At 41.1% G+C, this 15,622-nt stretch overlaps 1 protein-coding gene across 2 annotated transcripts; it reads right to left on the bottom strand.

Moving 5' to 3' along the window:
- Window positions 1–969: 969 nt before the first annotated feature.
- On the bottom strand, window positions 970–15,278 carry PANK3 (pantothenate kinase 3). Of its 2 annotated transcripts, XM_015875949.2 has the most exons (7): window positions 15,124–15,278; window positions 12,842–13,194; window positions 11,339–11,592; window positions 10,555–10,731; window positions 9,607–9,730; window positions 7,816–7,941; window positions 970–6,952 (listed from the first exon to the last, which is right to left on the bottom strand). In XM_015875949.2, the coding sequence occupies exons 1-7, from the start codon at window positions 15,149–15,151 to the stop codon at window positions 6,902–6,904; spliced, it is 1,113 nt and encodes a 370-aa protein (XP_015731435.1). In that variant the 5' UTR covers window positions 15,152–15,278; the 3' UTR covers window positions 970–6,901. The 2 variants fall into 2 exon arrangements, with proteins under 2 accessions (XP_015731435.1, XP_015731436.1); XM_015875950.2 differs by lacking the exons at window positions 970–6,952; window positions 7,816–7,941 and adding an exon at window positions 8,026–8,049.
- Between the last annotated feature and the right edge of the window lie 344 nt (window positions 15,279–15,622).

The following is a 15,622-nucleotide window of genomic DNA, read 5'->3' as shown; positions in this document are numbered from 1 at the left end:
GAAACAAAGTCTTTATTTCACCAGTAGGTAAGATGGAAATAATGCAAATAATGCAGCTGACACAGCTGACCTGGAAGCCTGGCCTGAGCTCACAATGGGCTGCACCAGGACGTGGTTAAGGGCCCCAGCTAAATGCAAACTGGCTGTACAAAAACAGAATGACAGAATGACCCGGGTTGGAAGGGACCTCAAGGATCATGTAATAGACCTAAGGTAATAATAAATAAATTATAAACCTAAGGTAATATGCTCAAAGATGCACATCACATTCCTGCATTAAAATCAATGCACTCCAGGCTAAATCAACACATCACAATCTTGTAGAAGAATCAGTATTTCTTACAAGCTTCTGCCTGCATGGCTTTGGCACGAAGTTCTTCAGGGCCAGACTTTATGGGGATACAACACAGAGTGGCATTTTCAGTGTTTTACCTTTGGCAATTTAAAACCAAGACTCACCGTTTGCAGAGCTAAAAGCTTTGGAAAATGAACCCTGGAGCACAATCTCTGACCCACCAAAACCATCTCAACATGAACTACTAATGTGCTTTGTGGCACAAACGTCAGTCCTGAAAACTACTTGCCTGTTCAAGGCAATGACATTTGGCTTTATTGAAACATAAGCAAGGGAAAACTTCAGGAGAGGATAAATGACAGTTTATAAAGACACGCTGTATTTTATTCAGCAGGAAAATAGAATTCTGAGTCATCTGAGTCTATGTAACAATACATGCTCCCAAGTTCATTTGGAAGGCAAGCCGAAAATTATTTACGGCATGAAATGTTTTTAAAAACAAACTGAATTTAAGAAATATCAAGTAGGAGAGGAAGTAAAGAGCATGATAACCACACAAGTCCCTTTCCTTGACATGAAACATTATGCAATATCCTCAGTATCAACCATCTTAGCAACTCTGGGTGCTAAAGAAGGAAAAAAAAAAAAATCCATAAACCCCACAAAGACCAACAAACAATTTCAAGTTATTTATTAGGAAAAGACAAAAGTACTGTTTCAACATTCATACAGAATGAATGCTAACAAAACCAGGAAAATGAACTGTAAAAAGTAGGCCCATCACAGAGGAGTTGGCTGATGACAAGGTAAATGAAATGCAAACTTCATTCATGCAAACAAGCAGTAAAGAGTTATTTACAGTTTTAATGGGATGGTTTACAGCCCTGGCCACATTTAAGGCGCAATGAACTTATTCAGTGACATAATAAAGGGTCTAATCTGTACATTCAATAATGAGAATCTATAAAAAGAAATAATTTAAACAATTTACAAGAGCTGCGTTACAGATGGCATAAAGGTATCATTTACAAGAGCTATATTAACAGGTGACACAAAGGTATTGATCTGTAATTTAGGAATAAAAATTTGTAGCACGTTTTTCTACCGCATCTTCAGGGTCAGAACAGTAAACAAGAAAGTGGAGACATAACATGAGTGCAATGTCATAGAATAAGGCAACTTAACCAAATGGCTCTTGAGAGAACTTCCATCCTACGAGGGGTTTGCATTTTACAGATCTGCCTGCTTGTTTTGCTAAGCATCAAAAACAAACACGTGAAGAGAAGCAATTGGTCATTAGCAGGCATGACAGGACAGTCAATGGAAAAAATCAAATACTCAAGTGTTAAAATGCCCCAACTCATCAGAAATGTAGAAAAGCGCAGGTTATCAAAAGCCCTCTATATCCTATAACATCAATGCACTAATTTCCACGTTCTAGATGCTGTTAGTTTTTTATTTCTCAAAATATGAGTTCTCTAGTCTTACCATCATTGTTTGTACTGCACGGCCTGGAACTAACACACCTCCTCCAAAGTCTGTATTTACAATGCTCTCAAACTGATGCTAGAGGAGCAGTGAAACATCAGTAATTTATAGCATGGAGTAGCAACTGATAGACCATATTCCAGTTTATTTTACGGATGAGACTAATTAACATGTTTCATTTTAAATGGTATTTCTGCATCTCTTCAAAAACTTTCCCAAAGGCTAAAAGGAATGTCTGATTTTCTTGATGTTTTAGCAGAAAACAAATGCTGATGCTGTTCTAGTTGGTGCTACCTGCTTATAACAGGTACAATGAGAAAACAAGCCTGAAGGTAACACTGAAATCCTGCAATGAAAATGATCCGTACCATAACGCATACCTGGAATGTCAGGAGCCTTACAGAAAGCAGCACGGGAAGCCGAACCCTGTCTGTTTTAAGTCTCTCACAAGGACCAGGCTATACATACTTTATTTACAATTTCTATTTATAACTTTTCTCTTTCAACAAATGATGCAGCACCAGCAGGAATATGCAAAGTAGCACGACTGCATTCCCCAAGCAGGAGGCCTTGAGGCCAAATCCTGCTCACTCATCTCCAACAGCCCCAACTTAAGAGAATTATCTGCTTCAGTAACTGAAGAGAGCAGGACTTGGCACTCAGTTATGCAGACTTAGACTGCTCCAACACATTCCATTAGCACACAAATAATTACAATTATATTACAGCATCTTTTGAGATGTTTTCACAAAGCGTGAAATACGTTTTTACAAATGTTTAATATATTTTGTACGTTTGAAGTAAACAAAAGTAACTAAACAGGCTTTTTTTGCGGACTTTAATACAAGGAATTAATAATATTCTATCTCAGATGGCAGAATACTGGCAATGTACTTTGGAACATATTAATAAAACTCAATGCAAGTGGACAATTATCCCTCCACGCTGCGCAACAAGGTGGGGTTTTTTCTTTCTCTCCCATGGTCACATCTGAGGACTTAAAATAATTTGTCCATTTTATCTACAATGATCTGAACTATTCTCCCTCTCACTGTGTTAAGTGTTAAATACTAAAACCAAAAAGTAACTAGATGTGTCAAGTGTCTTCCTAGCTCTGCACTGTAACCAGCAGGTCTTGGTCAAACACTTCCAGTCTGATCCACAGCATTTCTGGTTAGTTTTTAACCTAAGAACAGCTCTATTACACACTCATGTGTCTTGTAAGCTTATATAATAATAATAATTAGAAAAAGGATGTAGAAATCCCTGGCACTAGGAAAACATCGACAAGGAAGAGAACAAACCTTGGGATATGTGCAAATGGACTTGGGATAAAAAGCTGACCAGCTAAACAGAACTACACTGATCCTGAGCTCTGTTCAGAACTCAAGCAAACTGTTGCCTCAGAATTAGAGCCAACCAGTTTCCAGATTGTGAATAGTGAAAGTGATGTTTAAACCGTGGTTTGAATGAATGTAGGCATTAGCATAAGTCAGACTGAATGTGTAAGGTATCATCTAGTCTTGAATAAGCAGAGACTTACTCCGGAATAATAAAATATACTGATTAGTCTCAGGTGTTAAAACCTCACTGTTATTCTGAAACGTTTAAAATGAGAAGCTACTGCGACTTGCTTGAAAGCAGAAATTTCCTGAAGACCTACACTGGATAGAGACAAAGTGTTAGTAATGAATCCTTAAAGTCAATATAATCACCTAGCAAATATACTACCAACTCAAATGCAGACATCTCACAGTACTACTGAAGGAACATTTACTCCACTATGAGAAGCCAGAACTGAACTTTTGTTGTTAACTTTCATGTTGAGAGTAAGTGTGGCATGGAAGGAATGAGATCCTGCTGTCCCAGCTCTGAAATACAAAAGTATTCTATGATGGGTTAGTACAATCACACAGGTGCTTGCTCACCCATAGAGAAAGACAGGCAAAGATCCTCAGAAGGTACAGCAAACACCCAAATATGTTTTAATATCTGGACCAAACTAGACAACTGTACCAATGTTGCTTTTCTCTGGACTGTTAACTTTGAGTCTTAATAAGAAAAAGAAATTGAATAAATTGAAGTAGTATTTACAATTAAACCTCCGCTAAGATATGTTCACTCAAGTTTACTAAGTATTCAAAGTGGATTGTAGAAAAAGTTCTCTTTTTGTTCAAGCTGCTGTTACCCCATGTAGAACTGGAACAGTGGATGAGGTTAAGTTTAGCAGCTATACCAACCTGGGATAGTTTCATATCAAAAATTTCTTTGGCCAGAAAAAAAATATATTAAATACCTTTTCTCATCTGGATAAAAACCAGTACAATTTTTAGGGAGATACAGATAGAATAAAACTGTGCGTTGAATAGTTAAAAAGATCAAACAGAAGTGCGAAGGCACTACCCCAAGGTAAGGGCTATGGAGATGGGCAGCCCAAAAGCTGACACAGTTTTCCTGGCATCTCTAGCTACACTAGATTGAAGGGATCATCTCCATGGCTGATAAAATTATCTGATAAGCAACACTGGTCAAAAAGTCACACAGATTAAGTAGTACCATCAAAATTGGCATTATATGAACAACTTAAAAGGCACTTGCATGGCTGATTGAGTTGAAAGCAATTACACGTTCCAAATGAGTTTTATGTTTTGCTTTAGAAGGATCAGACAGCCTTCCTTTAGAGCAGTTCTACTTGAGAAAAGGAGCCCTGAGAAAACCCCAGATGTCCTCTGCTGTTGTACACTGAATCAGCTCGCTTTGCAGCAGCTTGAAACTGTTAGCTTTGAGGAAGAGAAATATCAAGCATGAAAGTAAACTGCAAAGACTGGTGAAAAGCAACTTACTTCAGGTATTTGTATAAAAGATACAAGCCTTTTCAGCCAATTTAGAAAAGAATTTAGGTAAGACGATTTTAAGGCTTATCTTGCAACCATTTGTGAAGCCCAGCATTACTGGTGGTGGTAGAGCCAACCTTTGGAGACTCCAGTAACAAGTTCTGAGTTGAGAGAAAATGAGACAAACCAAAAGAAAATCTTGAAAACTTGGAAGGAATGAAATAACAATTGTGCTGATAAAACAAGCAGAAGGAAGCAATTGGTTTTTCTGCAAGCTCAAGGGAAGGAAACTAGAGGTAGAGCATGCCTTTCCATTCTCACAGTAGTTTCCATAGAGTGCTGCTATTATTGAATTTATTCCATAGTTGCCCAATTAACCTTAAAGATGTATTTATGTCATATCAGTTTCAAATGGTTTAAATTAGCCACGGTCATGGTCATTAAGTAACCACCTTTCCTACATGTGCTCCTTGTTAAACATAATAGATACTTCCAATTACTGCTTCAGTAACAGCATGAGAAGTGAAGATGCAATAAATAGTTCAAAGGAACTATTTTTAAGCAAGCTATAGTGTGCCTCAAAATACTTTGCTTTGGAAGGAAAATAAATTTTCCAGGAGGCCGTCAAAACATTCTGAAACGTGACATGAGCAGTAAAAAAAGCAGCAGCAGATGAGCTATATCTGGGCTTAACAAAGCAGCCACTCTACGTTACTGCACTCTTAAAGGAAGGCAGTTTGTTTCCTTTTTAAAAGCAACACAGAAAGAACAACAACAAAACCCCGTGCAATGCTATGACGGGGCACTGAAATCAAATGAAGGACAACTGAAAAATGCACATTGAGCTGTCAAACATACCTTGTGTGTGTGTCTGTGAATACAATGCAGCCATGCTGTGAAATACTTGAGCAATTATCAGTTCTAAAAACACATTAAAACCCAACACAAGTGTGTTCTACTTTGGTTTCCCCTCATGCATTTATAGGAAACCACATCAAAATCTAATCATAAACTTGAGTGTTTTTTTAGTCCACAAAGATTCAAATAGCTAACGACTGTATAATCTCCTTTCAAACCTATGATTTCATGCCCTGCCTCAGGAATATGCTTATTACAATAACAACAATCTGAAAAGTACACAGGAAAAATATTGAAAGATCAGTTCCAGAGTTTATCCCAAGGCCACAGTTTGATGAACGGTTCCATACTGTGAGTGCACCACATATTGTACTTCTAGTACTGCAATACAACCTCTGATGCTGCCCTCAACTTTCAGAGCACAAACCCTCAAATCCAAAAGCAACCAAGTAATCTTCCATGTTGAACATCTAATTAGAGTCTGATTAACTCAAAAAACTGCAGAGAAATCAGCTTTTCAGTACAATACAATGGCAGAGAAAACTTCCAAATCTCCATATAGATGAGCCAAAGCATCAGAATTGTAATGTTCCATTTTCAGTCCACCTTATGAGGGTTTAACTCTCACAGGCTTTGTGGTGCCTATAATACAGCTTATGATGTACGATGTCAGAATTTATGAGGCACCAAGAAAACCCGCCAGAATAGATGGCATTATTTTTGGAAGTCACATCCTGGTGGGGAAATAAATCAGGTAAACCTTCAAATAAGCAAAGAAGGCAGGTAGGTGTATTCACAAGACCTTTAAAATATCAACTGCTTACTCTGCTGCTTTGGCTGATTTTCTGCTTTTACTCTTCCCACCGAAAAACAGAGCATTAATAATACTTCCATTACACATAAAAAGAGCATAATTACTATTGCCACAGTGGGGAACAATTGCCTACAGTCTCCTCATTTTGTTGATACTTCCATACTGTTTTTAAGGTTGTGTACTCAAGGGAAATTGTGCTCATGCTGAAGTAAAGCCAATAAAAATCGTTTTTTGTTCAGTGATATACAAAACAAATAGGCTTAAAGCCTCAGGAGGAAACCGGCAATATTTTAGTACAGAGCACTTGGAGGGATGGCATTCCTTATTCCAGAAGCTTGTTTTCCAAGGATGTATCGCATACTGGAAGTTCAATAATGGCTACACAAATTAATGAACACAAATGATATCCCCAAATATTTTACTTTTGAATGCCCAAAGGAGTAAAAAAACGGCTTTCTTAGAACGGCAATATTCAGTAGCTCATCACTTTTTCAATTTAAAAAGTTACAGAAAATCTGTTATTTCCTTTCCCCCTCCCCAGATTTAGTTCCCATTGCCAAAAATAAGTGTCATCCAGGTGGAAAATAGTTCAGTGTAGTGACCTCTTGTATCTCAACTGAAATTAGGCAGCCCAAGAAGAGCACCAACAGCTCCAAAGTAGCCCTGTTCAAAACAAACACAAATGTCAGGGTCAATCACAACATCATCCACTTTCATTCACATACTTCAGTAAGAACAACATCCACTTAGTATATTATCCATCACATTTCTTTTCAGAGCTTTATGAAACAAATATTTTACCTTTATTATCAAGCTATTACTGCAGGCAGCAGCATGAAGTCCAACCACTGTCAGTCTCACAATAAGCTACAAGTGGAAGTGTTGTGAGAACTGACCAAAGAGGTACAAATCTGATTGTGGCATATGTACAGACCAGCAAATTGAGGACAAAGATTGCCACCTCTTGCCAAGAAGCTGTATATCCCAGCTGTCAGACCTGTGACTAACACCAATTGCCTTTATGTTAACCAACACAGTTCATATCTTTCAGCATTACACACTGATGTAACTTCAGAAGCTACTGCAAAGCAGACGAGTCAGAGAGCAGAAACACTAGAAGAAAAGAGTAACAGGTATCTGTGGTAGCATGAAAGCAGTCTTGATAGAAAATACTTAAGGACTTTCAGGACTGCTCAAGTTTAATTGAGAACAAACTACTACAAACCCAAACAAAAAACCAAAAAAACAAGAAAAGGCTGCTGAATCCTTGTGCAAATCTTCACATTTCTTGTACCTCCCCAAATAGATCTGCAGCATTAACAAAGACGGCCCATACAGACTGAAGTACTTCCTTCCCTGGCTGAAAGAGCTGCTCCCATAGAATCAATGCAGTTTGAGAAATCCTGTCTGATTTTCAGCATTTACTCAACTGTCTCAGGAAATCACACCTAAGTGTGTAGCTGCTGAATAAAGGCACTTTTGATTAGTGGAAAAACAATACATCACATCAACGTAGTACAGCATACCTCATGTTCTAGGAACAAGGCCTTCAGCTGGCCTTTCGACCAGTAATCCAGTGCATATGCAAGAAGCTTCATTGACAAAGTATTCACACGTAAAAAATTGCCAACAAACACAACTCTATTTATTTTCTGAAAAGAAGAGAAGAACAGCAAAGGATTAAGTCTTTCCACTGCTCAACACAGCAGCTATGAAACAACACTATCTCCAGCAAGAAACTTGTTCCACAATTAGAACACCTGTGGAGAAAGAACAGTCCAACATTCAAGAATTAAAGCTCTCAAACTTACAGAGCAGCACCTGTGTTTCAAAGTATGTGAGTATTCTCTGTAACTAAGCCAAAGAACCAGCCAGACCAGAAGTGAAATTAAATGGTAGAGAAGACTCAGTGCCTTCATAGCCCTGTACAATGCTGCTTGATCTCCATGCAACAAGGCAGCACTGTAAAGAAGCTGAAAGCAGCAAGACAGATGTTCTTTTCATCTTCAGACCACAATATACGTCAGAGTAAGATGAGGCTAAGACACATACACTGCAAACAAACTGTGAATTTTAATCAAATTAAATATAAGGATGTAAAAAACACATGCTTTTCCCCATTCACTGAAATACATCTGACATTAAAAGTCAGCAAAAATAAACACTGATTTAATTATATGAGAGTGAGAACCAAGGAAAACTTAATTGCATTAAGGGTGTTAGATGAACACTTGTATCCAGGCCGTGACAAAAACCAGTATGGCAACTCCACAAGCAGTCAGAAGACTAATATGCCACCATTTTTTGCTATCCTGATTAGTTCATAGTGAAGACAAGAACATGCTGTTAAGGTAAACTGATCAGCTTATAGATGAAATAAGAACTAAATCAATTTCCCTCTTTGCATATAATCAGCTCAAGATATTAGTCCGTTGATCTATATCAACGAAATCTCCTATGTAAAATGATGACAGCAGCTAAGAAGGCTAAGAGGTTTCTAAGACCATCACCCCACAGATTTTAAGCAGAGCTTTAAACAGAGTTGCTCACAGACTTACCTAAGAAAGCTGTTACTAAACCTCACCTCGTTTAAAGTTTGTTGATAATTATCGAGGAAATCTCTGGTGTTTAGACACTCTAAATACATTCTATGTTTAAATTCAGTATTCTTTCACAGGTCTATGCTAGCTGTATTAAACTGAGCTTTGAGAAATTGAAGATGGCAAGAAACCATATCTGTACCAAGCGCTAAGGAGACAGGTGTCAAAACAATTCAAAGTCTCATGTTAGTAAAAATTAAAAGCAATGTTTAACAAAAGTAAGGTGTTCTGTGAGCTTTTATTAAAGAATAATTTCAGCTTGAAGGAGCTACTGGAAGTCATGAGCTACAACCAACTACTTAAAGCAGGTCTCAAGTTGCTCAAGGTGGCGTCTCCAAGTCCACGTTTCAGTGCTAACACCAATCAGATTTCCCTTTGCTGCAAACTGTGACCACTTCCTCCCATCCTCCAACTGTGCATGGCTGTAATTTGCTCCTTCCTACACCTCTAGATTGCGAGGGTCACTACAGCCTCTTTACAGGCTTGCTCCAGACTCCTCAGTGTGTGCTTCAGTGCTGGAAGACTCACATAAGCCTTCTACAGAGACTGCCAAAATATTACGAATCAATTCTGAGTTCTTTACTACACAAATATGTTTGTTTCATTTGAGAACACATGTAAAGGCTTGAAAAGATGCATCATTTTGGCAGTCATTTAATCTGAAACCAAATAATAGAACTATAATAATAATGAACTAAATCTTCCCTGGATGTTTACCTCATTTACTGCACACATCCGGGCAATGGACCCGATGTTATTGGTGATGGTGACCAATATGGCTCTGGCAAGATCTTCTTTGCTAACAGTCTCTCTCTTCTCTTTGTAGATCATATTCCCAAAACTAGAACAAGAGAAAAAAAACAGTAAATATAAAGTGACCTGAGTCCACTCGAAGTAATTACAGAACATGGTTTTTATGCTACAATACAACTTATGCCTCATATTTGTTTGCAAGAAGCTGTCTTTCACATCCTTATTATATACAGTAATTTGTAACACTGCAACTAACACTACAGCAGGTGTATTTATTCCTTTATACTGAAGGGCTGTTACAGTAACAACTCCCAGCAAAATCCTAGTATGCAGCTGACTTTCACAAAGAATCACATACAGCAAGAAGTAGCCTTATCCTTCTGCAAAGCTACTCTGCACTCCTAGGCTCTGTAAATGAAGTCAGTGCCCAAGTCTGACTGATGAACACTCCAGCTTCTCTCACTTGCTCCCTCACTCACAGTATGTACCCAGTCCTCTCTTCTGAACACGGAAAGAAATCAGAGATGAGCTTAATTTATGAATCCTCTGGAACCAAACAGTGAACAGAATAATATATAGGCTGTACAAATGCAGAGATCTAAATCTGAACATACTCATTACTACCTGCAGTAGATCATTTCTCATGAATTAAAAAAAATGAAAAGGAGACTCCACAGCTACACATTTTACTACTGTGTCAGATCTAAGACAGGTCAGAGTCAGAAACGTTTTTATTATGATTCTCCTCAATTTAGAGCAAGTGTAACTTGATTACAGTAAGATTTGAAAAAAGAAGTTTGCTTTACATGAACAGTTTAAGCCCTATATTTGAAACTGCATCACTTCAGTCAGACAAGAAGAGAGGGAAAAATTAAAACCTAAAAACATAATGAGCAAGAAACTGTTCCTTACCTGGATGCTACAGCCCATCCTGGCAAGCCAAATCTTTCATAGTCTCCCCCATAGATATCTCGAACCAGCTTGTCTGCATGTGTGCTGTCTCCTTTGGATGCCATTTCCAAAGCTTCTTCAAAACTTTCACAGCCTGTCAACAAACTGCATAAACCAAGGAAGGTTCCTCCACCTAGACTAATAAAGAAAAACAGCTGCTTTTAAATACTGCTTTATCATCAGAGACTATGTCTGACTAACAAAACAAAGCACGTGAAGCAAGACACCAAGTTGCCTCCCCTTCTGTTCAAGGTTCACTACATTAACAGTTATTACTCAGCACTTATGTAAGAAACTTACAAGAAGCTAACTGTGCAAGAAGAGCTAACAAATAGGCAAAAAAGTATCAAAACATCTGCTGGAAGATGCAATCAGAGAAGGAAATATCCTGAAAAGCCATCAGAACACTGGCTGATCCTTGACTGTTTCCAGTAAAACACACATGAACATATTTACTCTTCTGTAGAGCAAGAGAAGAGGATTCAAAACTTAAGACATCAACTATAAAACTCACTATGGAGCAGTTCTAGCAGCTACCAGTAAATAAGACATGGGTTACATCTCCAGAACATAAAACATAACAGAAATACAGATAAGGGCAGCAGTGAATGCAGCTGCAAATTAAAGGTATGCATTTTCAGTACTGCAGAGAGGGAGGAGAAAGCCAGGGAGAGAAGAAAAATGCTGAAAGCAGAAGGTGCACTGTTCCACTGGGTAATTACCCCAATGTGGGAATTTAAGTTACCTTGTTCCAGTTACTCTCTTATAGTTGTCTTTGGAATGAACCGATAAAATACTGACTCCTGAACCAATGTTAACAACCAGCAGTGGATACGGGTCATCCAGGTTAAAAGGCATCTTCTGGCATCGCTCAGGTTCTGAGGCATTTTCAAAGTAATAGCACTCTGCCTGGCCATTGAAGCTGACAGAGTCTATGTACAGCAAGCCTTTGACAAGGCAGTCAAGCTCGTCCAGTTTGTGCAGCTGGAGGTTTCCAATCTGTGTTTAAAAAATAAAAAAGACAGTGTCAATCTGTTCAAACATTACTCAAATATGCCACAACTCATCAATATATTTGGACTGCTTAACTTCAAGAAGCTGTCTCAGATGGCTAATTCAGAAACTTCTGGTCTGCTACAGAGCCAATGAAGATCTCAAAAGGTAAACTCTGAATATCTCCATCAGCAAATCAGTCTATAAATGTAGGTCTCAAAATCACCCTGCAGGCCCCATCACGTGTCACACTGGTGAAACCTGCACATCTCCACATCAACCCAATGCTTGTGGGCTCGCTCTCACCTCAGAAGGGAAAGCATTACACCAACATATCAGCAGATAAAAGCTTGAGATAAACACCTAAATAGCATCCTACCATTATCACATCTTTATTAGCGCACTAAGGATTATTAAAAAAAACAAACAACAAAACAACACAGAGAAATGGTGAGAAATTCTGTAGGATATTGGGGTGCACCTCTGAATGGCATGAGCTCACTTTCAGACAGCAGCCTGGGTGCAGATCAGGGAGCACAACCATCTGGGTTGCATGCCACTGACCAACACCACCAGTACCAGATGACAACACTTCCAGACTGCCAGCCCCCCTCTCTTCCCATAGCTCAATTCAGCTTTTCTGCTTGTGAGGCTTCACTTTTGAGCAGACCAGAGACTGCTCCAACAAAATACTTCCGTGGAGTTTTAGATAATGAAGCAGTTTTGCTCCACTACAAGAGATCTGCAGCCACTCCGAAATCAGGATGTGTTGTACTAGATACCACGATGAGACCCACAGCTATGAACAACTGCCTTCAGACAGAAACTGCATCTAAACAAATAACCCCTTCTGATTGTCAAAGGAGCAGCCAAAACACATCAAAAAAATTCCAGACTCCTCTGTTGCTGAAAACGATTGCCTTATAGATAGTCACTTTGTCAAAATATACCCGTTAACACCAAACCGCTATCATCACAAACTGCATGAGAAAGAAAACCCAAACCTCAGTGGTTTAAGCATTATCCCATCAGGAAAAAAACAAACCACCACGGATTAGGAAAAGGCTGTTCTCCAAAAAGGTACCTGTACCTTTACGTCTGCAAGCATATTGCTAAACAACCACGCCAATGACTGAACAAATGAACTAACAGTTCAGACTCTGAGCACTCCCTTGTGTCTTTCCAAACCCTGCTTGTTCCAACCTGCCATCAGCAATGCCTCCCGCAGCAGCAGGAGGGAAAGGCAGCTACCTACTGTGCGAAAGTCTTCTTCAAACTTGTAAGCTCCACCTCCTGTGGCACAGAGCACCGTATGCAGCGTCGAGAAGTTTTTATCCCTTCCCATTTGGATAAAAGTAGGCAGATCATGAGTCGGAAATCGAATAAAGTGCAAGTTTCCTCTCCGACCGAAAATCGTTAAGTCTTTCAGCTCCAGGTGGACATCCCGAATGCCTGTGGATCCATAGGCCACGTTCGATGTCAGGTACTTGCGGATGCTCTTCAAGCTTTCGACTTCCTCCTGCTCCTCCTCCGCAGTGATATCAATAGGTTCAAAATAGGCAAGTTTCACCAAGGTTCCCCCAATGTCCATTCCAAACCATGGGAATGCTGCGGAGATAAGGGACAGGTCAGCTTTGTGAGGAAGAATAAAGCAGCACTGTACTTTTTAACAAGGAAGAACAAAAATTCTTATAGGAACAGAGAATCAGCACCGCTCTGAGCAAAGGTACAACAGAACAACGAGGAACTCTACTCACACATTCAAATGCTGCTCAATAAACACCCCCCAAACCACACAACATCCTCCGTGCTCATTCAAACGAGAGATTTGACTATTTTTTCTGCTCTGATAACGAAGGATTAACACAACCTTTATTCCTAAAGTTGTTGCTAGGCCATATTTTAGCATAAAAACTGCTGTGAGAAAGCCAGGTTAGATACTGTAACTGACAGCAGTGGCAGGACACAGTCACCCTCTAAGTTAACTTCTCTTGCTCACACCACATGTTCCTCCAGCTGATAGGAAAACATGACTTAAGATGCCCCATTTATGAAGAGAGCTGTTCACAGATCCCACTGATGCTACAATCGGCAAGTTACAATTCTAAGCGTAGAAACTTTTCTTTGTATTATATAAATGACAGAAAAAGGTTTATTAAGAATTACAAGCAAGGCATCTAGGTTCCATTCCCTCTGCTGTACTAGGTAGGAAGGGAGAACTGCAATAGGCCAATGCTCAGGCCAATGCTGTGGGATGTTTTCTCTCTAGTCAGATCTCAGGCAATGGCAGTTCTGCAGGATGCTTTGCTCTCGTATTTATCACCTGCACCCCAAATAACCTTTGGAAGTTCCTCTTACAAGAGCCAATCATTCTTCCTCATATGGACTTCCCTGGAAGAACAACCATGAAAGCGCTTGTTGGGAAGGACCTGTGAGGTCACCTCGACCAGCCTCATTCACACTAACAGGAACTGCCTGGGCAATGTTAACTAAAGGCTTAACTACAGCTTGTCTTGCCAATGCTTTAAAACCTCTTAAATTCTTCAAGAACACTCCAATGATGGAGAGTTCATAACCTCTTCTAATGTTACATCAACTACCCAATAGAAGCTCTTCCCAATTTGAACTCCTGCTGTCCTCCTTTCTATCTATCACTTCCCAACTCCTTCAAAGGAAATTTAAACAACCCTTTGCCATCCTCTCTCAAGAGAGCCCACAGCACAGCCAACTTCCACAAACTCAGCTGCATTTCTGACAAGTTTATTTTCACAACAACGCAGCATAACCAGCATTATTGAGGTGAAGGCTTTTAAGGGAGGACCACAACAAGGTGCCTGGGCACTGGATTGACATCAGGAATGTAAACATAGTAGATGCCTCCAGCCTCCCCACCCCTATCCTAGTACAAACCCAGCACTGAGTCACTGGTTACACTCACTTTCACAGCACAGAACAACACAGGTGAAAGCAGAGCCAGGCAGAGGCAATTTCTCAGCTCTGCTCTGCAGGCTCCTATCAACATGCCTATGATCTGCTCAGCAATGGTCAGCTGCTCTGCCCCACGTCACATTGAGCTCTGATCACTTCCTCTAAGAGGAAAACACCTACTCTACAGTTCTACCGAGAGGAGCCTCTGGCTGTTATAAAGCACCTGGTTACAAACTATCTGGCTAAAAGGGTATTATGAACCCAACTCAGCTTTCAGGTTCATTTGAGCACAGACCCCAAGCTCCACCGCAGTGCTTCTGTAGGCCTGCTCCATCTCAGGCACCAGCCGTGTGACCAAGGAGGAGCAGAGATCTGTGCGATGACTCCGAAGTTCACTGCCTAAGGAACTAATCGCAGTCAGTTCTCTCCAAAAGCCCCCCGACCTCAGATACTTCACAACATGATGAGCCGAACAGCCCATCCTCGCCCTGCAACCAACCATGCACTGCTCATTCCCATCACGCCAACCCAGCCCCGAGGTTTAAAGCCTCTATTAGAGAAAAACAAACACCCTCCGGACGCCACATCCCCTCGTTTCGCAGCCCTTACACGGCTTCTTGGCATCCTTGATCTTCATGGCGCGGCACAGCTCCGCCGGTTGCGGGGCGGTGTGGCGCGGTGCGGCCCTGCCCCTCTCCTGATGGGGCGGGAGCGGCGCGGCGGGGCCGGGCCTCGCTCTCCCGATGCGGGTTCAGGAGCTGCGGCCGAACCGGGCCCCGCACGGCGCCTCACCCCGCGCCGGCATCGGCTGCCGGGCGGAGGGCCCGGCCTCTCGAGGAGGCCGCGGCGGCGGCGGCGGCGGCGGCAGCGGAGCGGAGCCCTCCGGCACAAGATGGCGGCCGGGCCCGGGCAGCCGCCGCCGCGCCACACAATGGGGCCGAGCGGCGCCGCGCCTCCCGCCCCGCGATGCCGCAGCCACCAGCCCGCCACGCCCCGCGACACGCACGGGAACCGCGGCCCGCCCTCAGCTGCCGTCACCCCACGGCCCTGCAGCCAATCACACGGCGCTGTGTCTGCTGCGGGACAGCGCTGCCATGGCGCCGTGCTG

This window comes from Coturnix japonica, chromosome 13 (genome assembly GCF_001577835.2).
Source record: "Coturnix japonica isolate 7356 chromosome 13, Coturnix japonica 2.1, whole genome shotgun sequence".
NCBI classification, from domain to species: domain Eukaryota; kingdom Metazoa; phylum Chordata; class Aves; order Galliformes; family Phasianidae; genus Coturnix; species Coturnix japonica.
The sequence above is the reverse complement of the archived record's forward strand: the minus strand, read 5'-3'. Positions and strand labels throughout refer to the sequence as shown.

Coding starts and splice junctions, on each gene's coding strand:
- PANK3 (XM_015875949.2), bottom strand. CDS start 15,151: ATGAAGATCAAGGATGCCAAGAAGCCGT. Junction 11,593..12,841: donor TTGAAGAAGACTTTCGCACA/GTAGGTAGCTGC, acceptor TTTTAAACACAG/ATTGGAAACCTCCAGCTGCA. Junction 9,731..10,554: donor GGATGGGCTGTAGCATCCAG/GTAAGGAACAGT, acceptor CTCTTGTTCTAG/TTTTGGGAATATGATCTACA.